At 39.3% G+C, this 26,103-nt stretch overlaps 1 protein-coding gene across 10 annotated transcripts in view; it reads left to right on the top strand.

The window, feature by feature from the left end:
* OTOL1 (otolin 1) overlaps nt 1-24,692 on the top strand; it is a 29,905-nt gene extending 5,213 nt beyond the window's left edge. Inside the window, exons 2-8 of one of the 10 annotated variants that reach the window (XM_045037343.1) lie at nt 1,534-1,720; nt 2,777-2,882; nt 2,986-3,151; nt 14,914-15,285; nt 18,485-18,574; nt 22,774-22,845; nt 23,457-24,692. In XM_045037343.1, the coding sequence (XP_044893278.1) occupies nt 14,922-15,285; nt 18,485-18,574; nt 22,774-22,845; nt 23,457-24,355 (1,425 nt within the window). In that variant the 5' untranslated portion in view covers nt 1,534-1,720; nt 2,777-2,882; nt 2,986-3,151; nt 14,914-14,921 and the 3' untranslated portion in view covers nt 24,356-24,692. Of the gene's footprint in view, nt 1-860; nt 1,721-2,776; nt 2,883-2,985; nt 3,152-14,913; nt 15,286-18,484; nt 18,575-22,773; nt 22,846-23,456 lie in introns of those variants that run through there. The other 9 variants (XM_045037347.1, XM_045037345.1, XM_045037341.1 and 6 more) reach the window with 9 other exon arrangements.
* Nucleotides 24,693-26,103: the final 1,411 nt, after the last annotated feature.

Genomic DNA, 26,103 nt, shown 5'->3' with positions numbered 1-26,103 from the left:
TACAAAAGTCCTGTTGATATAATTTGCCTCAAGGAAATAAGAATATGAATAGAAATGATAAAAGCATGCAATTGATAGAAAGCAGTCTTTCCTCTGTGGTGTTAAATCTATTTTTGTATTGATTTTTGAAATGTGGAAGGTTGTGGTATGGAGTGTAGAATCATTTTTAATTTTAAAGTCACTAAGTTTATGAATATCTGTGAGATAAGCAGAATGACTAAATTCTAAAGGGAGACTGTAATATATTGAGATTACTGGGATAGAACTACGTATTTTTGGTTCCATGCAATATTTAATCCCCTTGCAGAGACGATGTGCAATGAAAGTCTTAAAAATCAGGTTTTGTTTAGATTATAATGGTGTGGTATATTTTCAGTTAAGATGATGTAGGCAGTTGCATTAAAAATATGTTTTCTATCACAACAATTATCTGGCAAGGAGAAAAGACATTTTGCTTTAAAAATTTGATATGCCTGTGGTATTTTACAGAACAATTATAAATAAAGACACAAATTTAACATGCATTTGGCTTTCTATGATAGAATTAGTGGAACATTACATTTCTAGATCTATTAGTTATTTTATTTTCACTCGCTTCTCTAAAGGACTTATAATTCATGAATAAAAATTAACTACTGGTTTAAACCTGACTGGAGGGGTTTAGGACAGAAACAAATTTTTACATATCGTGTTCTTTCTACCAGTGTTTAGGAAAAATAATTATAGACATCTATTTGGATGCCAAATGCTATTTCAATTTTTGAAATTTCATAAAGAACTCTATCATTTATTGTCGATTTTGAAGAAGTCAATTTTTCTGATGACATATCTGCACATACACATAAAAAGAAATGCTATGCTTCTGTGAGAATGAAGTCAGACAAGTCATTAAACAGAGAAATCTTATCTAAAGATCTTTCTGAGAAATAATTTTCTTTCTGAAATTCATATTGTGTCCATTCCTTTTCTAATCTTCCTGCTTCAAGTCCATTGGCAGAAATCCAAATTAAAACCAATAGCTATATTTTTTAATCTTCAAAAAACAATTAGCTGGAGATATACAAAGTATTCCTTAATTAGGCCAAAGGTGGGAAAGAAGATATTCAATTCAAACATGACATTCTTGATCTCATTTTCTTTACTGTTGAATCAAGACTAGACACTTGGCCGCCCTTTTCAATTTCTGGGATTTATGAGATATTAAGCAAGAGTCTATATTAGAAAAATTTTATTTTCATTTATGTGATACCCACTGTAGTAATATGACATTTACCATAATTTAGTCTCACTGGGTAGTTTATAAGATTTGAAATCTCAGGGCTTTGCATAATCTCCTTCCAAGTGTTTTAATTGACATTCTGCTATAATGAACCCCACAGACCATTACCTGGCTAATTGCTTGAGTTACAGTGCTTATACAATGCCATTCTTTGTCCTTGGTCTTTTGGGGTATTAAATAGCAAGGCTGTCCTGAAAGAGAAAGTGACTGCTGGTTTTCATGTGAAGCTTTAATGTCTTGGTAGTTTTTTTCAGGGACAGACCCCCGCTGTTCTTCTCTCGGCTGATACCAAACCTGATGCTTATCAGAGACACCCTTATTCTGGGATTCTCAATTCCCTCTGGGAGAGCCCTTGACCTCTAAAGCGTCTTCCAGAGCCATTGCCACAGGTAGAGCTTTCTGTGACCTGATGCGGAAATCCTGGAATAGGCCCCGGAGCAGGTGACAAAATGAAGATATAACAATATTTAATTATTGAGTGCTATGATTAGTCAGAATTTGTTGGGACAAGAATCTTACTACTTTAGAATTAGCAAATACTTTATTTATGGCTCATCTAGTCCAAACTGACTGCTTTTAATACAGGGACATTGAACCATAGTGGCTGAGTGACTTACCCCAGGTCTCATGCAGTTGCTAGTGCCCAGGCTCTGGGCTTCCTTTCATGGAGTTAACAGCACACAGATCCATGAAAATGTTTTGGAGCCTAACGCCAAATTACATAGTTAGAGCCAAGCAGGGAGGTGCTGGGATCAGCATGTCAGCACAACCCAGACAAATACAGTGTGGCCTATATCCTTCAATTTTTCCACCTTTATTTTTTATTTTTAGAAAATTTTTTAATGTTTATTTATTTATTTAGAGAGAATGTTAGTGGGGGATGGGCAGAGAGAGAGAGAGAGAACTCCAAGTAGGTTCTGTGCTGTCAGTGCAGAGCTCAATGCAGGGCTTTATCCCATGAACCATGAGGTCATGACCTGAGCTGAAATCTAGAGTCAGATACTTAACCAAATGACCCACCCAGGTGCCCCTGTTTCTGCCTTTTCTAAATGATGGTACAGGTCATTGACAATGGCCTTATGAATGGTTAGGAGTGATTAAGGGTTTTTAAAGAATTTTTTGAGAACTAGAGAGAGGGTAGGAATGAACTCCAATACCTATAAGCCTAGATCGATTTCTCTTGGTAACTCCTGATTAAAATGTTTCTAGAGTGTCTGCTCTAAGTTTGTTAATTTAAGTTATTTGATGGAACTAGTACAGATTCCAATGGGCAGGATAGGGACTGATATATTTTGGGATGTACCCAGTGTCTGTTGACAAACTTCTGACTTTCTGAATGTTTGTTTAGAAGAAGAGCATTGGAGTAGTAGGTTCAGAGCCCCAGACTGAGAAAAAAGGGGGATGGATCTTAAACACGGCAGAAATTAAAGACAAATGGAAATTTGTTTATTGGAGATATTTGTATGATAGAGCATTTCTCTCATGCTGTAACTGCAGTAGTTTTACTTCATATTTGAGTTCCCTGCATCTGAGCATGTGAGTGGGCTGATGAAAGGACCAACATACGTCTTTCCACACGGAGGAGCAGCGTAATCAACGGAAGGTAAGCTGCCAGTGATGACGATTCTGTAGCTATCACATCATTCGAAAACAACCTTTCCCTTCAAAGACAAACTCCTTTTCCTTAAAACCCTCCAATCTGTTAGATTCTATATCCTGAAGCTTCCCCGGAACCTCCCCTTCAGAGAACCTCTGGCTAATTGTAGATGGACTGGATGAAGCGGGAGTGAGGATCTTCTAGTCCTTTTCCATAGTGATTCCCAGCCCTACAGAGGAATATCCTACAACAGCATTCTTCTTGGTCTCCAAAAGGTAATGTGGTTTGCTTAGGTTTGGGCATACTTATTAAATGGGCATATAAATAATTTATACCCAGGAAGTAGGAAAATCTCATTGAGATCTCTGCTTCCTGGAGGAGGTTTCTACTACGGAACTCAGTTTGGCTCCATCACTGATTTTTATTAACATGCCCAAACTTAACAAACAGGTATTAGGAGCACATGTAAATTTTAAGTTCAGTTTTTCAACAGCAACTTTGATAGGTGATTAACTGCTGCTGGGACCAACTAATAAATAAATAGTACACAAATCGATCATGTTCAGGCTCTGTTGCTTTTTTTTTTTTTTTTCCTTTTTTAATTAATGAACTTGATTGTTTAGAGTAGTTCTAGGTTTCCAGAAGAGCAGAGCAGGAAGTACAGACAGTACCCATCTCCCCACCTAGCCCACCTTTACACTCTATGCCTCACTGCTTTCTTATAACGGGTGGACTAAGTCAGCCTGCAATGCTGTCCAGCGGCACACTCGCTCGTTCATACTATGCTCTCACCGCCTCCTTTCTCCCTGTCTCTAAAGTCAGAAAACCACTCTGGCAGACAAACTTGAAATCCCTGAGAAGGAAAAGAAAAAAAAAAGATGAAACAGAAGCAATAATTTTGTTCTTGTCTTTGCCTGGTCCCATCCTTTAAGGTTTCTTTTAGGTTTTGGAGATGTGGAACGAGGGCTTATTTTCATGTCTAAATTTAATGTGTATTTTTAACCTGTCTATTCATCCATGTAGGTGAGTTTGCTTTTCCACCAACTGGTCACCTGAATTATTACTTTGTCCTGCCCTATTTTGATTGCTCCCAGCTCTCCTGAGTGCAGTTCTTTTTCTGCACCTAATCCAGTGCCATGGGTCTCATGTGCCATTTGGAACATTCTGCTTCCTGTCCCACCACCTTGATTTAAGACGGGGTTCAGGGGAAGAGGAGTAGGCGACAAAGTGGTGGCATGCATAGAGAAAGAAAAAACAAACAAACTATCCATGTTTGCTTCTAGACTTTTTTTTTTTTTTACAGTGTTAGATTCTGAACCAAAGCCAATCCCTTTTATCTAACAGAAAAATGCTGAGAATGTTTCTATTTTACTGCACCCTTGTTATATACAAGAAGCATTTAATGTGGTGGAATGTAATATTATATTCAATGTGCTTAATAAAATTGTAATGGATTCGCTTATTTAGACACTCTGGGAGAAATAGTCTCCCACTGGATAATAGAAATGGCGGTGCTTTTGCTGCATCTATCAACACAAAGGGATGAGCAAAGCTTATCAGAGCTGATTACAATCACTCTGGAATTGCCCTTAAAAAATAAAGTGGGAAATAGGAATCTGCAGTTACAAAATTTCTCCTTCCTTTTCATGGCATTACATTTGTGAATGAATTCAAAATCTGAGCTTTAGGAGGCCTGCGAGTTTGTTGGAAAAATGGGGCAAGAGAAAACAGCTTATCAGGAATCCTCCACACCAAGGTGGCTTAGCACTGAGAACTCAACACGAGGCACCTTACAAAGAAAGGATTATTCAATGGATGTAGCTCTCAAGGCAAGAGAAGGAAGAAGCAGTAGCAACTGTCCTTCCCCAATCTCCTTTTCCTCACATCCTTCTATACCATGCCCTTGTCTTGGGACCTCCCTCCTGAGGGTAAACACACAAGAAGTGGCTGTGATGGTAGTGAGCCCTTGTAACTGCTGTCCCCGACTCTTCATTACACTTTAGGTTACTTATTTAGGCAGGGAAGTCACGGGGATGCCAGCATCCCTTCAGGATGAACAAGCTCTGAAATCATCCCATTACTTGACTGGAGTTCAGACCTCTTACAACCCTACCTCGAAAGCCTCTCAGCCCAACCCAGTCTGTCCCACTCAAGCTGTTTCATCAGGAGTTGGGGCTATGATCTTACTTTAAGATCTCCTAAATCCACTCAGGGAAACTAGGGATTTATTATTCTGGTCTTGGGGAGACAAAATTGACCAAGCATCATTTTTATGCAAACATCTGTGTGTCTAGGTTGTACTTCCTAGTGCAAAACTATCTCAGATTTAGTGTGTGTGTGTGTGTGTGTGTGTGTGTGTGTGTGTATGTCTTGTATGTATATATGTATATGTATATTAAAAACATTTTTTTAATGTTTTTAATTATTTTTGAGACACAGAGAGACAGAGCATGAGCAGGAGAGGGACAGAGAGAGAGGGAGACACAGAATCTGAAGCAAGGTCCAGGCTCCGAGCCATCAGCACAGAGCCTGACGCGGGGCTCGAACTCACGGACTGTGAGATCATGACCTGAGCTGAAGTCGGGCGCTCAACCGATTGAGCCACCCAGGTGCCCCATGTATATGTGTATTTTAAATGTTTATTTATTTATTTTGAGAGAAAGAGAGACAGCATGCACAAGCAGGAGAAAGGCAGAGAGAATCCTAAGCAGACTCCGCACTGTCAGTGCAGAGGCCAAAGTGGGGCTTGATGTCACCAATCGTGAGATCATGACCTGAGCTGAAATCAAGAGTTGGATGCCCAGCCTATTGAGCCACCCAGGTACCCCAGATTCATTGTATATTTTAAAATAAAACCTTGACCAACAACTCAACCTCACCTTGTGTTTCTAAAGGAAAATAATTATTAATCATATTCTTCAAGAATTTTCCCACATGTAGACTCAGTGTGGTCTCTTTGTTTTCTCAAAGTGATATAGATTTAAACCACAATCCTAAGAAACCTTCTAAACTCAAACTGTAAACTTAAATTCCAATTTAAATGAGTTGAATATGCAGTTTTCAGATAGAAATTAAAGAAAATAATGATTGTTTTCCAGAAAGGGGTGATCTTTCAATTGGCAAAATAATGGCAACAAACTTGTAAGCCTCTCTCGTCTCTTACTGCCTGGGCTACAAAGCTCCCACCTGCTTTTACTGCTTCTTGTTTTGTCCCCTCTGCAACCATTCTCCACACAACAGCCAGGGCCTCTCCCCTGCTTGAACATTGAGTGACCTTTTACAGCCTGTAGAACAAACCCCGAATCCTTACAAAGGTCAACAGCAGTGACACAGTGTGTCCCAGGGGAGTGGGGTGGGGGGACCATGCCAGGCTCCCTCTCTCTCCATACCTCCAGGGCCTCTGGGCCTTCCTTCTCTCTCTGTACCAAGGCACATCCAGTTCCTGCTGCTTGGAAAACTCTTCTGGCCTGTCTCGTGACCAGCTCCTTCTGATTCATCAATGCTCTTTCCTCAGGCCTTGCTATCAGCTTAAGTGCTACTTGCTCAGATAGGCTTTCTCTAGCAACCTGTCTGAAACAATCTTTCCTTGTCACTCTTTATCAAATACCCCTATTTATTTCCTCCCTACCATTTATTACAGTCTGAAATATTGATTATTTTTACCATCTGATATTTGTCACTGCCATTAGAATGTAAGCTCTGTGACAGCAGATATTTTTTTTCCCTCTAACTCCTGCATATAATACAATGTATGACTCAGCATAGGTGTTTAATAAACACCTGTTGACTGAAAGAAGGAAAGAATAGCATGAAACTTGGGTATGAGAAGGAACACAGCGTGGAATATCGGTCATAATGAAATGTGAGAAGCCAAAAGTAACTATTAAGATAGAAAAGGAATACGAAACACATAAAAGTTCATCTAATAATTTTATATAACTATACAAAGGTCACAGGGTGAAGGTTGCTCTATATAAAGTAAAAAAAAAAATGTCAACACTTTCACAGATGGAGAACTGATCCATACATATCCACATGCTTCAAATTATTTCAAAGTCAACATTTATACTTAAATCAGCATTCAAGAATGCACCTGGAATACAACATTGGTGTGGATTACATATGTGCAGGCTCAGAACATTGTGGGAGGATCTTCTGACAAAACTTCTTGGGACATAATTGGATCCAGCTAGTTTCTAACAGATTAAGATGTTATAGATGGATGAAGAGTGGTTAGGGTAAGAAAAAGAATGTAAGATTGGATATAAGACAGTATATAAAGACAGCCTGGGAGTTTATGATAAAGGAAGTGGAGATAAAGTAATTGGAGAAGAATAATAATGTAGGATTCAGGATGCAGTACAGGATTAAATCTAGAATGTAGTACGAGTAATTGGGTACTGATGCAGTCATTGAAGGCGGGAGAGGTACAGGGCTGTCACTAGCTGTCAGGTTTGCCTCTAACCTTCAGAGATTTGGGATTTTGCTACTGATGCCCAGGGCAGGACCTGCAGAAGACTTCTGTCAGTGGCCACAGCCACCCACAGAACCAAGGCAGGAAATCATGTTGGTGTGTCAAACTTCAATTCTGCTGAAGTCCCTGCATTCCAGCTGCTGCCAGCAGAAGAATAATGGCTTTTGCTATTTTCCTGTCTTCTGTGTAAGTGTCTCTCACTGGCAGAAACTAAACTGGAACCTGATGACAAGAGATTCTGGGAAAAGTAGTTCTTAGGCTTTGAGCCCTTGAGATATAGAGGAGAACATAAAAGAGGATAGAAATGGGCCAACTGCCAGTCTGACACAATATGAGAATAGGAAACACTTGTCACTGCTTTGAAATACTATTTCTGGCTAGTTAATTTCATTAGATCTAATCCTCACTAAAATAATAGCCCAACAGTTACTAAGGGCACTGTGTTAAGAGCTATTCATGCATTATCTCATTAACTTTCACGACCGTACAAAATGAAGCTACTATTATCATCTCCATTTTAGAATTGAGGAACCAAGACTTAGAGAGTACGCTAACCTGTTCCAAATGAAGTAACTAGTAAGTGGAAGAGCTCAACCCTACTCATGACTGGCCGGCTACAAAGCCAATCCCTTTTAGTCCTTATAGTAGAGTACTTGCTAGTCAGTTATTAAATTTCTTTGTAATCCATGGCCCTAGCCTCCACATGAAACTTGTCAAGTCATTTTACAAACGTAGACTATTAAATCAATATAAATACCTTACTTCTAAGTTGAGAAAAGAACTAATGAATCTTCACAGGATGTCTTCCCAAGCATGGGCACTATCTTAATGAGAGAGAAAAGTATATCAGTAGAGGAAATGTAGTGTCCCCTACACTTAGAGTGAAATTTTATGTTATGAAAAGATTTTCACTTATTGTAAAAGTATCTACTGTTATAAGACCACATCATAGACTCTCAAGGTTGGAAGGGGCATTCAAGTTTGAAGAATCTTCAAGATCCCTTCTGATAGCCTTTCAACAAAGGTTGGCTCAACCTCTGTTTAGGAACTGTCAATGGGTGCAACTTCCAGGACTATGGGGGCAGATTGACGAGTTGGGGGAGCACACAGGATGTCTGCTGCTGGTTGAAGATAAGATGATGCTGCCTGGAAGCCGCTTAGTTCTGTCTCAACGATAGCAAATATGGTGTTAGGCTAGAGGTTGGAGCTATTGATATTAGTTAGCTTTTGCTGCTGATCCTGTCAAAATTCCATGACTTACAAATTATAGCTTGAGTGTCTATGGTGGATTCAAGATGGCCAGAGATTATTTGGCACTCCTCTCACTGAGAAGTAGAGGCTATGCCCCTTCCCTTTGAGTCTGCCTGGCCTCTGTGACTGCCATGACGAATGAAACTTAACACAGATGTTGTGCCATTCTTAGGTATAGCCTAAATGGACTGGTAGCTCCCATGTTCTTGGAATTCTCTCTTTGGGAGCCCCAAGGCATGATTGAAGAAACCTGACAATCTTGAAACTGGCACGCTAGAGAGGCCAGGTGATTGGAGAGCCCACTTTTCTTCCATTTCTAACAAGGCATTGGACTTGCAGTGAGGCCTTTCTAGACTATCCCATGCAATGGCTGAATACTGCTAAGTGACCCTAAGTATGTCTCATAGAGCAGAAGAATCGCATAACTGATCCAGGCCCAAATTCCTGACCATGAAATTGTGAGCTACGATAAAAGTTATTTTCAGTTTCTGAGTTTGAGGTCTTTTTTGCACAAGAGTAGATAACTAGCATGTTCTGTGGGATTCGTGAGGGTTGTTTGGTCTAGACTGGCCTTAACCGGTCTCATCTGGGCTCACTCATATGTCTGAAGATCAGCTAGGGACTATTATCTAGATTGTACTTGACTAGGGCAGCTTACCTGAACTCTGCTCCATGTGTCTCTCATCCTTCTCTGTGACAAGCAAACTTGTCCATGCGTATTCTAGGGAAATGGCCAAACTGCAAGAGAGCAAGTGGAAGCACATAAGGGCTCTTGGAACCTAGGCTTGGATATGGCACCCTGTCACTGCCATCTCATTCTATTGGCCAAAATCACATGGCTGAACTCAAAGTCAAGGGTTTGGAGTACAGACCTCATTTCTTTTGTGCAAAATTCATATATCAAACAGTGTGAATACAGGGTGGAATGGGAAATTGGAGAAAATAATGCAATCTATTACATGTACTTCATTTCAGTACAGCAAACATTAATAGGATACATATTATTCGCAAACATTATGCTAGGCGCTGGGGACATAGAAACAAAAGATACCTAACTTTTTGCTCTTGAAACATTTATGTTCCAGGCAGTATTTAGAATTTTTACTTCTAATCACTGTGTTAAGATTTACACCTGCATTAAACTTCAGCGTTAGCTAGCATCTGAGTCATGTTTTATTGTTTCAGTGACTTAAAATTTGATTAGAAGCCCTTACTTGCTTAACTCGTGGAAGTTGCGTTCGGTTAGGTTTTTATGTTTTTTCATCAACATGAAAAAATTTCAATTGAAAAGAAATTACATATATGTACTGTCAGCTTGCTATCAACTCTTCCTCTGTTGGTTTTCAAAGGGCCTATGTTTTCCTCATGTACAAATTCTTGGGGAGCCTCATCATAGTCTTAATGTACCAACTACATTATCCTTTAACATCTGGACTTAAATTGGGAAGCAGGAAGCCACAATGCAAGGAAAACATATGAGGACAATTCACACTTCCAAATACGGACACCAAGCACCTTCCTTACATTTGTTGCTCTGCTCATTCTTTTCTGTAGCTCTTTGGTTTCTGGCTGGATGTGCTTTGTTTCCCTCTGTAACTTTGTTTGCTCCACACTCGTACGTTCCACCATCAGAGCCAGACTTCTCATCTCTCTTCTTCATGTCTCCCATTAAGTTCCTGTTTCTTCTCAGTGGGAAATATCTTTCTTCCACTGAAGGGCCTAGAGCTGAGCTCCATGAAGGGTTCAGCTTAATACCTTCTGCAGCATCAATGGTCACTCATTAATCCCCAGGCAACATGGGACAGTGAAAGTGCATGGGCTGACTTTGGAGTCAAATGGGCCTAGGTTTTAATCCTAGCTCTACTGCTTACTAAACTGTGAACTCAGGCAGGCTACTTAACTTTCTGTGCCTGAATTTTTAAGTACTTTTTCTTTTTAATTTTATTTTTTAAATTTACATCCAAATTAGTTAGCATATAGTGCAACAATGATTTCAGGAGTAGATTTCTTAATGCCCCTTACCCATTTAGCCCATTCCCCCTCCTACAACCCCTCCAGTAACCCTCTGTTTGTTCTCCATATTTACGAGTCTCTTATGTTTTGTTCCCCTCCCTGTTTTTATATGATTTTTCTTCCCTTCCCTTATGGTCATCTGTTTTGTGTCTTAAAGTCCTCATATGAGTGAAGTCATGTGATACTTGTCTTCCTCTGACTATTTCACTTAGCATAATACCCTCCAGTTCCATCCACGTAGTTGCAAATGGCAAGATTTCATTCTTTTTGATTGCTGAGCAATACTCCATTGTATATATATACCACATCTTTATCCATTCATCCATTGATGGGAATTTTTAATTAAATTCCAGTTAATTTACATATAGTGTAATATTAGTTTCAGGTGTATAATATAGTACTATATATAATACAGAGAATTATATATATAGTATATGATATATACCTCCATATATCACCTAATGCTCATCACAAGTGCACTCCTTAATCCCCATCACCTATTTAACCCATCCTTCCATCCACGTCCCCTCTGGTAACCATCAGTTTGTTCTCTATAGTTAAGAATCTATTTCGTGGTTTATCTCTCTCTCTCTCTCTTTTCACCCTTTGCTCATTTGTTTTGCCTCTTAATTCCACATATGAGTGAAATCATATGACATTTGTCTTTCTCTGACTGATTTATTTCATTTAGCTTAATACTCTCTAGCTTCATCCATGTCATTGCAAATGGCAAGATTTCAATCTTTTTTTATGGCTGAGTAACATACCATGTATGTGTATATATACATATCACATCTTCTTTATCTATTTTTTGATCGACATACACTTGGGCTGTTTCCATAGTTTGGCTATTGTAGATAATGCTACTATAAACATCAGGGTGCATATATCCCTTTGAATTAGTAATTTTGTATCCTTTGAGTAAATAGCAGTGCACTTGGCTGGGTACTAGGGTAGTTCTATTTTTAACTTTTTGAGGAACCTCCATACTGTTTTGCAAAGTGGCTGTACCAGTTTACATTACCACCAACAGTGCAAGAGGGTTCCCCTCTCTCCACATCCTCACCAGCACCTGCTATTTCTTTTGTTAATTTTAGCCATTCTGACAGGTGTGAGGTGGTATTTCATTGTAGTTTTGATTTTTATTTCCCTGATGATTAGTGATGTTGAGCATCTTTTCATGTGCCTGTTGGCCCTCCATATGTCTTCTTTGGAAAAATGTCTACTCATGTCTTCTGCTCATTTTTTGAATGGTTATCTGTTTTTTGGTGTTGAGTTTTATATGTTCTTAGTATATTTTGGATACTAACCCTTTATCTGATATGTCATTTGCAAATATCTTCTCCCATTCCTTCAGTTGGCTTTTAGTTCTGTTGATTGTTTCCTTCGCTGTGCAGAAGGTTTTTATTTTGATGTAATCCTAATAGTTCATTTTTGCTTTTGTTTCCCTTGTCTCAGGAGACATATCTAGAAAGAAGTGGCTACAGCTGATGTCAGAGAAGTTACTTCTTTTGTTTTCTTCTAGAATTTTTACGGTTTCACATCTAGGTCTTTCATCCATTTTGAATTTATTTTTGTGTATGGTGTAAGAAAGTGGTCCGCTTTATTCTTTTCCATGTTCCTGGAAAGTTGTTCCATTACCATTTGTGGAAGAGACTGTCTTTTCCAATTGGATATTCTTTCCTGCTTTGTTGAAGATTAATCGACCATATAATTGTAGGTTTATTTCTGGGTTTCCTATTTTGTCCTATTGATCTTTGTGTCTATTTTTGTTGTGCCTGAGTTTTATAATCCATTATATGGGCATAGTAAATCTTATCTTGCATGGTTCATGTGTGATGTAATTGAAATAATAATTATAAAGTGCCTGGAGGATGCCTGTCATGTTCCTGGTGTCAGATCCCTTCTCCTCCCAATCCCAACAGCTTATCTCTTACTATATCAGCTTCTCTCTTATTGGCCACCTTAGGATTGGCTTACCGAGAGGCTATCATAACATGTTTTCAGGGTCAGAAATACTTTGTATGCATGGTAAAACACAGACATGTTTTAGTGAGGAGAAAAAGGGTTATTTTTCCATATGATTTCATTTGTTTAAGAGAGCATAAGCAATGTCTTAGAGCATTTATACTCAGCATTCTGCAAAGTTGAGTTCTTATGGCAAAGTGGCGAGAGAATTAGAAGTTACCAATATTTCATTTTGGATACTTTGCACTTTCGATATTTGCTGTGTTCGGATGTTCAGCACAGACAAGATCCTTAGGGATGGGGCTGGGTTTTACTTGTCTTTATGTTCTGTGACCCAGCACAGGACCTGGCACTTCAGAGATGCTCAAATAAATGTTTGTTGAACAAATAAATGAAGGTTTTACTGACAGCATTGTGTGAATTGATGAAACTTGAACTATTTTATATCTAAATGGAATACTTCTGTTGTCTGGTTTTTGCTGGGCCTGAATTTAGCTGATTGATACTTAGTAACTCTGGTTTATGCGCTCACTTGCGCTCACTTTTGCAGGGGTTGGAGGAGAGTGGGGCATCAGGTCTATATTTGGGAAAATGCAGTGTGATCACTTGCCCTTCACACTTTCCTCTTTGATTTTGCTGTTTTTCATCTTTCCTAGCAGACTGCACACTCCTTAAGGACAAACACCATGGCTTATGTTTGATTTCTCAGTGTTTGTGACATTGTTGATTTTCAGTAAATACTAGTTGAGAGGGTGAATATGGCAGCGAAGACAACTTGGAGGGAAGTTAGCGTTTTGGGATTTTTATATGATTTTAGAAATGCAGCACCTTATCTGAACCCTTTCTCATCTCCTCTGATTTATTCTTCCACTGATCCTGCACTTGGATTTCTGTTCTTTAGTGTCATCCTTACAAATGCCATGTGATTTGTGGGAAAGGATTGAGGCTTTGAAATTAAAAAAGCATTTTTTAAAATGTTTATTTACTTTTGAGAGAAAGAGAGACAGAGCATGAGCAGTGGAAGGACAGAGAGAGAGGGAGACACAGAATCTGAAGCAGGCTCCAGGCTCTGAGGTGTCAGCACAGAGCCCAACGTGGGGCTCGAAGTCACGAGCTGTGAGATCACGACCTGAGCCGAAGTCGGACACTTAACTGACTGAGCCAGCCCCGTGCTCTGAGGCTTTGAAATTAAACAGACTTGGATTTCAGCTCTGAATTCATAACTTTCTGATTGCGTGATCTTGAATGAGGCGTAGAACCCCTTGGTTCCTGTGTCCTCATTCGTGAAGATGAATAGTGTCTTCTACCTGGCAGAGCAGTTTTGAGAACTGATTAGATGGGTGAGTGTAAGGCAGCTGCTCATAGTAGGAGCTCTATAAATAGTAGGTGTTATTACGATCCTTAACCCATTCTCTTTACCCTCATACTGCTCCTTTTTCCAACCAGAAATCATGCATTTCTACCCCTGGCCATCTGTTGGCAGCATCTGAACGGCTGTGAGTTGCTGGGGACTGCACTTCACAATTTCACTTCATTGGGAACTTTGTCTCATATCACTCTGATTAATAAAAGCCTTAATAAGAATAACCACCCTCTGCCCCATTAAAATAATGCAAGGATAAGTGTGAGTTTTCAGGAAAACTCCTCAAATGATGAAGTGAAGAATTGGAGAGTTAAATGACATGTGAAGAATCGGAAGATATAGCATATATTCAAGTTTATGATCTTTTTATTCCCTCTCTCTCCATTTATTACAATAGATTCTAAAAAATTGCTCTCACAACAGGACCATTATCCCTAGTAGATTTAAGGACCCTTTCACCAGTATTTTTTCTTGAAATAATTGAGTTTGCTGGAATAAACTACTCAGCTCAATATTTTTCATCTCCCTCTAATACAAATGTATTTGATTCCTATAAATCTGAGTGAGGTCAGTCAGGAAATTATACATATTTGTTTTCCACAGGGTATATGAGCTATTAAGTCATGTTGCATTTATTATAGATCATGTTCGCTAGTTGGCAAGATAATTTGAATGATTGAAAACAATATTTTAGAACATGTAGCACTAGGAAAACAACCAGCAAGGAGAATTGAAGCAAAATCTTCCTTATGATAAATATTTTAAGTAAACAAAATATCCTGTTGTGATTCAAGTACATATTTGCATTAAAATGCATTTAAAATACCATTCAATATTATGCATATTGTTTATTCTTATGGTTCATATGCGTTTATATATTTCCTTCTTATATATTTATATCACTTAATCATTACATTTGGATCTCATGTCATATGTGTGTATATATTCCCATTATATCTTTCTTCCAGCCTCAACTATGTGGATGTTTTCTTGGCTGTGTGCCATTTTAATTATTTTGGCTTTTGCTGGTATGGACACAGTAGCAAAGACCACACCGCATCCCAAATTTACGAAGAAATCTGAGGGAAAAGAGATGCCGAAGGGTCTAAAGCCGTCCAGTGGCCCACCTCCAGAAGAAGAGGAAATTCCTTTCACAGAAGTGGCTGAAATGGTGGAACCGACCCCCAACCCCCCAGCCCTAGATTCTGCCTTCGGTACTGCCACTCTCTTCCCCTTTGAAAACTTCACTCTTGACACGGCTGATTTTTTTCTGAATTGCTGTGATTGTTGTTCATCTGTCCCAGGGCAAAAAGGAGAACCTGGAGAGACTGGAAAGCCAGGTATTTGAAAGTGCATGAAGCCATATTTCCTACCTGGATGTTCTTGGAGTTGAGAGGTGGATTGGAGGTAGAATTGTCCCAAAGGTTTCTACATCGTCCTGCAAATGGTGACAGGGTCTAGGTGTAACACTGTGACAAATGCAAATGGGTGCTGTGTTGCCCACCAGCCACATGTGTGGCTATTAATAAAAATAAACATAAACATTAATATTAAAAATTCAGTTCCTCAATGACACTAGCCACATTTCCAATGCTCAATGGCCACACGTGGCCAAAGACTACTGTATTGGGTGGTACAGATACAGAGCATTTTCATCAGTGCAGAAAGTTCTATTGGACAGCGCTGGCTAGAGCAGAAACCAGGCTCCCAACCCCAGCCCTGGCACACAGTTCTTCACATTACAAACTTACTACCAGTACAGTCTTCTTGTTAATGGCTGATGTAAAAAGGGTAAATTAAAATTCTGCTGGCTAGTTAGAATGTGTCTTGACTGATGGATTTCTGGAGTGCTATTTGTAGTTAGGATTAGAAATGGCATGTCTGGGACGGGGAGAATAAGGGGCAGGATTCAGTTTGCTCTTCATTGAGATTCCAAGGCAACACTGTATCCTTGCCCAACAATGTTCTCCATTGAACATCATGGTTACATATTTCAAAATTTAAGATATCTTTAATATATACATTATGCATATACTGAGTTTTACTGTAATACATTTCAGCTTTTACATGTCATATAGCAGAGAACGCAGGTAAAATTGAGAGAGGAGTGTCAGTTTAAAATTCGCTATTCCCTGAAAAAATGACATATATATATTTGTTATGTCTTGCCTGCAGAACTTAAAGTTATAAAAGCAGAAATTGTGCACCCTCATTAAGCTTTTCATTCATTTCATCCTATAGTAGGAACCTTTTGGGAAATGTGATCAATATTCATGCAGAGCTGGAATTAAAAGGTAGAGTTGCTGGGCAGTGGTCAGGGCATGAAGATTTCTGGATTGCTGAAACATTATTGGAAATGCAATGATACCGAGAAAATCACATTTACCAGAATTCCTCTTAGTATCATATCTGTCTGGTGAGCTGCTTGAGGGTGAAGACCTCCAAGGGCATGGTCAAGTAAACACAGCTGGTTGCTAAACTGTCTTCTAAGGCTGTAGGTCTGTCACATGAGAGCTTTTGTTTTACCCTTTGGTAGATTAGCTGGGCCGTTCTCAGAGCTCAGTCTCTCCTCTAAATACATAGGACAAACATTTTGGACGTATGCCAAATTATTTGCCTGCCTGGGGTGCTCATATGTTTTAGTCTGACCAAGTCAGCACAGAGCAGAGTGTTCAAGAGCTCAGAATGTCTTGTCTATCATGGTCCTTCCTTTGGGAAGCGTCATTACCTAAGTCTCAGTTTGCAAAGTAGTAGAAGTGGGGGGTGAGTGGGTGGCTCAGTTGGTTAAGCATCGGACTTGGGCTCAGGTCATGATCTCATGGTTCATAAGTTTGAGCCTCGTGTTGGGCTCTGTGCTGACAGCTCAGAGCCTGGAGCCTGCTTTGGATTCTGTGTCTCCCTCTCTTTCTGTGCCCCTCCCCTGCTTGCGCTTGTGCTCTCTTTCTCTCTCTCTCTGTCTCAAAAATAAATGAAAATCAAAAAAAAAAATTAAGGGGTGCCTGGGTGGCTCAGTCAGTTAAGCATCCGACTTTGGCTAAGGTCATGATCTCACGGTTCTTGAGTTTGAGCCCTGCGACCAGCTCTGTGCTGACAGCTCAGAGCCTGGAGCCCGCTTTGGATTCTGTGTCTCCCTCTCTCTGCTCCTCCCCTGCTGATTCTCTCTTTTTTCCCCCCCTCTCTCTCAAAAATAAATAAACAATAAAGAGAGTAGTAAAATGGGATAAGAATAGTACCAACTTCATGGGGTCATCAAGAGACAGAATGAGGTAATAGAGGTAAAGACTCGCTGTGGTACCTGATAGAATAAGTGCTCAATAAATTGTGTTTGTTTTTCCAGTTAGCTGTAGTAGGAGTCTTTTCCTCTTCTCAGCCTAATAGGGTCTTGTTTCTGAGATTCATAGATATTTAGTCTACTGTTTCAGTGTTTCAAAAACGCTGTTTGGTTAAAAAGTTAGAAATCTAGCATAAGAGGGACATTAAACAAACTTGAAAATGACAATAAACCCTCTCAAACCCAACTATTTTATTTTATTATCATTTTTGTAAACTTTGTTTACTTTGAGAGAAAGTGTGTGGGAGAGGCAGAGAGAGAGGGAGAGAGAGAATCCCAAGCAGACTCTGCACCCCTAGCGCAGAGCCCAATGCGGGGCTCGAATTCACAAACCTGGAGATCATGACCTGAGCTGAAACCAAGAGTTGGACACTTAACTAACTGAGCCACTCAGGCGCCCCACCCACTGTGCTCGTCTTTCAGTTTCTTAAAAACACCATGGTCTTTCCCCGAAATGCTCATCTATGTATTTTGGGGTTGTTTTTTTTTCTTTTTTCTTTTCTTTTTTTTTTTTTTTTTGTCTCAGAAAATCCTAATTTGTTCATTTGTCATTTTCCCAGGGATGTCTCCTCTGATAGCATAAATCAGGTTCTTTTAGCACAATCTATAATGGGACTTTCCTGTTTTCCTTTGCCTCACTAGCTGCAATGTGATAATTTCTACTTATTGGTGTGGTTATTGTTCAGTGTTTATCTCTCCCAGGCTCTCAGCTCCACCAGGGAAAGAGCAGCTGGGATGTTGATAGCTGATTCTTAACACCTCGTATGGTGCTTGGTGTCTAGGAGGCCTCAGCAATACTTCTTGAAAAAATGCATAAGTGAATGAATGAGAAAACCAAAAATGCTAGGTATTGGGTTTTACTTCCAATTAGAGAGTGTGGTCCATGTGAGGTTAAGAGCCAGATAATCATTTTGTCCTTGTTGTTTGATATGGCAGTGCTTCCCTGAATCGTTTCACTGCTGCCATGAATCCAGTGACAAGGACTAATGGGCTCAATTTATCCATTCAGGTGGCACAAAATTATAAATCAGACAAAAATATTGTCCTTAGGATTATGTAGTTGTTTTAGTCTTACTCGGATTTTATTATTAAGACTCTGACAGTTATTGGTCTCAATGAAATGACGCCTAAAAAAATTTTTTTTTCCAGAACTAATGAATTTCAAGAGAATTTTTTTTTATCCTAATGGTTTTAAATCTCATTTCCAGGTCTTAAGGGAGAGGCTGGTGGAATGGGGATCCCAGGACCACCAGGAATTGTTGGACCCCCAGGTCCAAAAGGCCAGAAAGGAGAGAAGGGTAGGTACTTGTATCCATTTTGTGTCAAAACTCAAGACATGTTCTGTATCATTTTTCAGGAGAGCAACCTGCTAAGTAAATACCATATTCTTGCAGGTGGATCAATTTTTAAAAATGTAAAAAACTTGGTAAGGCATATTGCAAGTTATATTTGATATAAAAATGTTAACTTTATAAATAGTCTATTGAGGGACTTTAAACTTTTCTGGTAATGTTTCTCTCTTTCTCTCCACCCTCCCTCCTTCCCCTCCACACATGTAGGCTCTCACGCATCTTGTCTTTTCTTCTTTTTAAGAGAGAGAGAGAGAGCGAGAGAGTGCGCGAGCGAGAGAGAGGGAGAGCGCAGGCACGTGAGAGCAGGGGAGGGGCAGAGGGAGAGGGAGAGAAAGAATCTTAAGCAGGCTCCACACCCACCCAGAGCCTGATGCGGGGCTCAATCTCATGAACATGAGATAATGGCCTGAGCAGAAATTAAGAGCTGGACACCTAACTGACTGAGCCACCCAGGCACCCCTCACACATCTTTTCTATGTCTTGTTGGCCACACAGCTGGCCTAGTGACTGGGAACCACAGGGTATAGTCTCTGGGGAAGGATCCTTTCCGGTATACTCCTGAGTGAGCTCTTCCTCATGATACACATTAATTTTGTATTAGATAAGACTAACTAGAGCAGACTATAACCCTATAGAATTATTCTGTTTAGATGGATAGCATCCTTACTAAGGAGAATATGACATGCCTTTTTGGCTCACTCCAATCAGGAGTGGAAAGAGCACTGAATTAAAATGGAAGAAATCAAGCTTGTAGCAATGACCTTGTACCAGTCACTTTACCTCATCTGGAAATCAATGGGGACTAGACTAGGTATTTATTTATACCCTATTTACTATCAAAGAAGATTTGTGGTTATGTGTGCTTTCATAGATCTTTTCCGGCTCAGAAATTCTGTAATTCCATAGATCTATCAGCCAGGGGAAATCCCTGGTTCTCTAAGTGCTTCAAGACATTGAGGGAAGGTTATAGATTCACCGGGACATTTAAAAATTCCGCAGTGAATACTACCAGCCTGTAGAAATACCATCTATCCATCAAGTTAAATGTTTTAGCCTCAGTGTCACATGTCAAAAGACCTAATATCATCTATACATCACCCTCCACATGGCTGAGGAACTGTCTAACTCATTTCTAGTAGAATATTCAGTGAAGTAATTACTCCAAAAAGATGCTAAGGTAAGAAAGAGCTCCTTCACAGTTGTCAGTTATGCGATTTTCATTCTCGGAAACATTTAATCCTTTTGTGGCTGAATCATGTTAGCGGAAAGCCCTGTGAAATAAAGATGAGTGATGAACCTCCCCAGTGATTCATACATTTTGGAAGCCAGACTTCTGGAAGTAGAAGAAAAAACAGGGAAGTATCTTAAGATAAGGTTCTTAAGATTATACTTTGATGAAAGATCAAAAGTAGAAATTCATCCAGCCAGTCTCTATAAAGGGGCAACTCTACTTTCTTTTTATTTCCAGACTTCGCTTGGACTCTTGGTTAAGATTGAAAGTTAAAATAATAAATGAGTTGAATGACTGCATTCTGGCTCATCACAACCTGATTAAGTAAACTCAATGTAAGCAGTTAAATTGAACTTGAGAACCAGAATAACTGTGCAGTAAGGCTGGTATATGAGTATCGACAAGGACGGGGGTTAGAATAGTCCTTCACTTCCATTCAGAGTTGGGTTCTCTCCAAACGGATACAGATATTCTCCTGATGGCCTGTGGGTTAATTTCCAAATTGTAAATTTTATGTGGCATGGTAATGGAAGGGGGTCAGCTACTTAGAAAACTGCTGAGCAGTTTATGTGGGATTTCTCTAGCTGGTCTTGTGAAATTTGGTGGTGGGGGGAGTCTTTTCTCACGATTTGTAATTTGACATGGGATTTCTTTTTCCCTAACAAAAATAAAACAAAAAAACAAAGTAAGTCAGAGAAAGACAAATTTCACATAATTTCACTCATATGTGGAATTTAAGAAACAAAACTGATGAACATAGGGGAAGGGAAGTAAAAATAAGATAAGAAGGGAGGCAAACCATAAGAGACTCTTAAATACAGAGAACAAACTGAAGCTTACTGGAAGGATATTGGGTGGGGGGATGGGCTAAATGGGTGATGGGCATTAAGGAGGGCACTTGTTGGGATGAGCACTGGGCGTTGTACATAAATGATGGATCACTAAATTTTATTCCTGAAATCATTACTATTCTATATGTTAACTAACTTGGGTTTAAATTAAAAAAAAAAAAAGAAAGTAAAATTTGAAAATTTTCAGCACATAAGAAAGGAGTTATATCTATAAAACCAAATAAATAAAAATTAATAAATTAAAAAGTAAAAAATATTAGTTGTATCATAAATAATATGGTTGGCAAACTGATGCCAACCAATGTTACACACAGTCATGTTTGACTGTATACAAATTTGTAAACATTCATACTTCAGTTTCTTCTGTGATAAAAAGTGGTAAAAATATCTGCTCTATCTTTCTTGAGGGGAGATGCTATATACTTCTGTAAATGAAAAATGTTCCCATTGATGAAATGTGCTCTGTTATATGAGTCTCCCTGTTATCCAAGAGGCTATGTTAATATCAAATGAGAATTAATTTTGAATTTAAAAGGTTGGATTAATTTTTAAAAATTATTTACTTATTTTTTTATTTTTGAAAGACAGAGAGAGCACTTGAGCACATGCACACACACGAGCAGGGGAGGGTCAGAGAGAGTGGGAGAGAAAGAATACCAAGCAGGCTCCATGCTGGATGTAGAGCCTGACTCTGGGCTGGATCTCATGACAGTGAGATCATAACTTGATGGGAAATCAAGAGTTGACCACTTAACTGACTGAGCCACCAGATTAAATTTTTTTTTTTTTTACAGTTTATTTATTTATTTTGAAAGAGAGAGAGAGAGAGAAAGCAAGGGAAGGGCAAAGAGAGAGGGAGACACAGAATCCCAAGCAGCTTCCACACTCTCAGTGTGGAGCCCAACACAGGGCTTGAACTCAGAAACTGTGAGATCATGACCTGTGCTCAAATCAGGAGTTAGATGCTTAACTGACTGAGCCTCCCAGGTGCCCCTGGATTAAATTCTTTAAAAATCTTGTTAAGAACTTGGAACATTACCTGGCACAAAGGAAATGCTCAATAAAAGTTAACTATTATTCCTCCTACTATTATTACTGCTATTATCATTTTCAATAAAAATGAATTTAGTGTGATTGTACTCTAACAAGGAGGGGCCTTTAGCAGGTCCAGTATAAAAATGCATTTTGTGGCATTGGGAAAATATCCCAAAACCTAGATCTTTAGATTTCTTTTCAAACATGAATTTTTACAGTTCTGTGATTTGTCCAAAGAGCATATGAAAAAAATTCCAAACACAATGAAAATTGGCTTTTCCCTAATGCTCTATGTCAAGGACTGTATATTTACATTTTATATTTATATTTGTATTTATATTCACTATCCTGGATGTTTTTTTTTTGTTTAATTTTTTAATATTTTATTTATTTTTGAGAGACAGAGTATGAGTGGGGGAGGGGCAGAGAGAGAGGGAGACACAGAATCTAAAGCAGGCTCCAGGCTCTGAGCTGTCAGCACAGAGCCCAACCTGGGGCTCGAACCCACGAACCATGAGATCATGACCTGAGCCAAAGTCGGGAGCTTAACCGACTGAGCCACCCAGGTGCCCCGGGAAGGGTTTTTGATATGATTAGTTTTAGCTAATTGCAGAATGTGTGCTCTGTGTTATATGGTGGTGACACTCTTTTTTAGGCATTGTGGGGAACATAAAGAAGGGGATATTTTAACTGTTATTCAAGATTCATAAGAAGAAAAAACAAACATATAAATAACAAGACAAAATATCATGAATTTCATGAGAGATTTGAAGAGCAAGGGGAATGCTGGGGGAAAAGCTGAATTTTGTGCAAAGAGATTGGCACGATCCCAAATCTTGTTTAAATGGTTCACCATCAACTGGAACAAAATATTCCTAATCGTGCTCAATAATTTTTTTTCCCATACCGTTTTTCCTTTATCCATTTTGGTAGAGGAAGTGTTGGATTGTTAACATGGTTGCAAAATGGATGTTAGTTATACCATAACTAATATAGTTGGAAGAAAGTTAATCTTGGTATCATTTTAGGACTTAAGGGGGAACGTGGGGACCAAGGAACAAGTGGAGCCCCAGGATACCCGGGAAAACCCGGAGAACCAGGTAAAGTATAAACTGCATCTATTGCGTTCAGTCATGTGTGCAGCACAGCCCCTAATTTCCTTCCTGTTTGTACTTATGCAGGAGGTAAGATGGACATATGAATTGCTTTTATTCTCATACTTCAGTGTCCTGATTGCTGGAGTGCAACAAGTGCTGGTCAGGTAGTTTGGAGACTAAATAAAAGCTTCTGAGCTCGTGTCCTCAGTCTAGCTGTCCTTGGGAAAAAGACAGCTTCAGCTTCTCTGCCTGTGAGATTTTGGGTTTGGATGGACTTCGTGGAGATGTAGGGGAATACTTGGGTTGGGCCAAAACACAAAGGGTAATGGACTACCATGGGTCGCTGTGGTTCTAAATCCTGTTTCTTATCTTAAAAGTACAAAAAAAAAAATAGAACTAGATTTATGAGATTTAAATATAGGTTGTCACGCCTTGGTGGCATTAACTCCTCCCCCTGTGAGAGAGCCGCAGGATCCAAATGGCACAGCTGTGGCTGAGACAGGAGTTGGGGTTCCAGTCTCAGTCAGTAGGTGTCATTTCTGTTTCGTGAGCTCTGTGGTAATAGCGTTCTGTTCAATGTGATCCTTGAATGTCATTTGAACTTTCTGTTTCAGGTGGCCTTGGTCCTAAGGGGGAGAGAGGAAACATCGGACTGACCGGAGTGAAGGGGCAAAAAGGCTCCAAAGGGGACACGTGTGCAAATGGTACCCAAGGAGATAAAGGAGACCAGGGGGCTGCGGGCTCACCTGGCTTGAATGGAGAGCCTGGGGCCAAGGGAGAGAAAGGGGAGATGGGGGAAAAGGGCTGCTGTGGGGAGTCTGGGCAGAGGGGAGGGAAGGGAGAAAAAGGTGAGGAAGGTCTGAAAGGGGAAAAAGGTAGCAAAGGAGATACTGGAACGGAAGGCAAAGGCGGCCCAGATGGCCTGCCTGGGGCCCCAGGGGATCCAGGAGTTAAAGGAGAAAAGGGAGAGTTAGGTCCTCCTGGTCTTGCGGGGCCTGTGGGGCCAAAAGGTGAGGTTGGGAGCAAAGGGGTCCGGGGATCTATTGGCAAGAAGGGCTCTCGGGGCTTCAAAGGCTCCAAGGGGGAGGTGGCCAGAGTGCTGCGGTCAGCCTTCAGCGCCACTTTATCGAAGCCTTTCCCTCCTCCCAACATCCCAATCAAATTTGACAAGGTTCTCTATAATGACCAAGGGAATTACAGCCCTGTCACTGGCAAATTTAACTGTAGTGTTCCTGGCGCATATGTATTTTCCTACCATGTCACTGTGAGGGGCAGACCCGCTCGCATCAGCCTGGTGGCCCGGAATAAGAAGCAGTTCAAGTCCAGAGAAACGCTCTATGGCCATGAAATAGACCAGGCCTCTCTTCTTATCATCCTGAAATTAAGTGCAGGGGACCAAGTCTGGTTGGAAGTTTCGAAAGATTGGAATGGGGTCTATGTCAGCCCTGAGGATGACAGCATTTTTACTGGGTTCCTTTTGTACCCAGAGGAAAATTCTGGAATTTCACCATAAACTGTGTCTTGAATGCTGTAGTTTGGGTTCAGTGGAATAAGTCAGGCAACACAGGTAGTGTTACTAAAAAGAACAACTTTCATTATGTTTTTCATGAGTATAAAAATAATACAAAAAAAATAAGAAAAATATTGTATAACCTAAAGTCAATTACTCTGCCTATTTTAAGACATCACTTTTAAAAAATATATTTATAGGTATTGGAAACATGTGTCTATTAATTTTGTAGTTAGCTTTTTTCATTTAGCATTATAATGCCATTTCCCATGCCATTTAAATAATATCTGCATATAAAATATGATTGACATCTGTAATTAATAAATATATTCTTACCAAATATCTTGTATATCTCATATAAGTGTGTGCAACTCTTTTCTGTGTGAGTGTAAGGCTAACAAGTGACACATGATGGGCTGGTATGTCTCAAGAGTTTAGAAACTGTTAGGATTGTCTTCCAACGAAATGGAGCTATTCCCTTGTCAGTTTAATTCAAGGAGAATGCACAGAAAGAATGATAAAAAATAGCTAAAATGTCTTCAAAATTAATCAATGTAAAAGTTTGCCCATAAAAATCCTGTATTAGGTGGCCGTGTGTGTTGGATAAAAGGTAAAAAGTAAGTTTGTAAAAGGGCTCCTGGGTGGCTCAATCAGTTAAGCATTGGACTCTTGATTTCGGCTCAGGTCATGATCTCGCAGTTTGTGGGACCGAGCTCCTCATTGGGCTCTTTGCTGACAGCACAGAGCCTGCTTGGGACTCTCTCTCTCCCTTTCTCTCTGCCCCTCTTCCACACATGCATGTTCACATGCTCTCTCTCTCTCAAAATAAATATTTAAAAATAAAGGAAAGTTGATAAAGCTATTGCTGAGTCATAGCAAAGATCCAGCCATTCATCAAATTGTTGTGCTTAGAAAAACTAAATGTCCCCCAAAGAGTCAAGAGTAAAATTAAATCATTATTGATCTAAAATTTCAGCCCTTCCTTTCTTCATGGAAGAACATTTAATTTGGATAAATTGTTTGGCTTCATTATCATCATGTCTATACTAATTAATTCTGGTTATTCACTGAACAGGTGGGTATTTGGGAATTCACTTGCAATGTGAATATTCAATAATTGTGAATATATAACAACTTAGCAGCCTCATTTTTAAAAGAAACTAATTTATTGAATCCAAATTAAATTCGGATCAATGAAGGCTTGTAGTCACATAGATTTGAAAACCTCAGTCAGTCAAACTGGGAAGTGGGTGATAGGCAGCTCTCTGGTCTCGCTCTTCCAGACAAAGAAACTTTGAAAAATGTGATTCCCTTTTGAGATTTATATGTATATTTAAAATATATTTATTGAAAATATATTCTATCCTCTTATTTTAATGTATATTTTCATGTTGAAAAAGTGAAAAAAAAAGCTATGGTTTTTAGGACTGACAGTTAACAAACTATCAAAGATGACTAAATTACTATTGTGTGTGTCTGGCTGTTCTATTAATGGGCAGGTGGTATTTGGATGACTAGTAGAGAAAGATGTTAATGAATTACTATACTTTTATCCTCTAGATGTTATTTTTAAAACTTAAATTTAGCAAAGTGTATGTTTTCATAATTAAGTTTTCCACATAATTCATGTTATTTTTTAAAAATTACTTTTTAAAAAATTTTATTTAACATTTATTCATTTTTGAGAGACAGAGAGTGAGTGGGGGAGGGGCAGAGAGAGAGGAAGACACAGAATCTGAAGCAGGTTCCAG

This window comes from Felis catus, chromosome C2 (genome assembly GCF_018350175.1).
Source record: "Felis catus isolate Fca126 chromosome C2, F.catus_Fca126_mat1.0, whole genome shotgun sequence".
Lineage (NCBI taxonomy): Eukaryota > Metazoa > Chordata > Mammalia > Carnivora > Felidae > Felis > Felis catus.
Note: the sequence above shows the minus strand (reverse complement) of the source record. Positions and strands in the feature narration are given on the sequence as shown.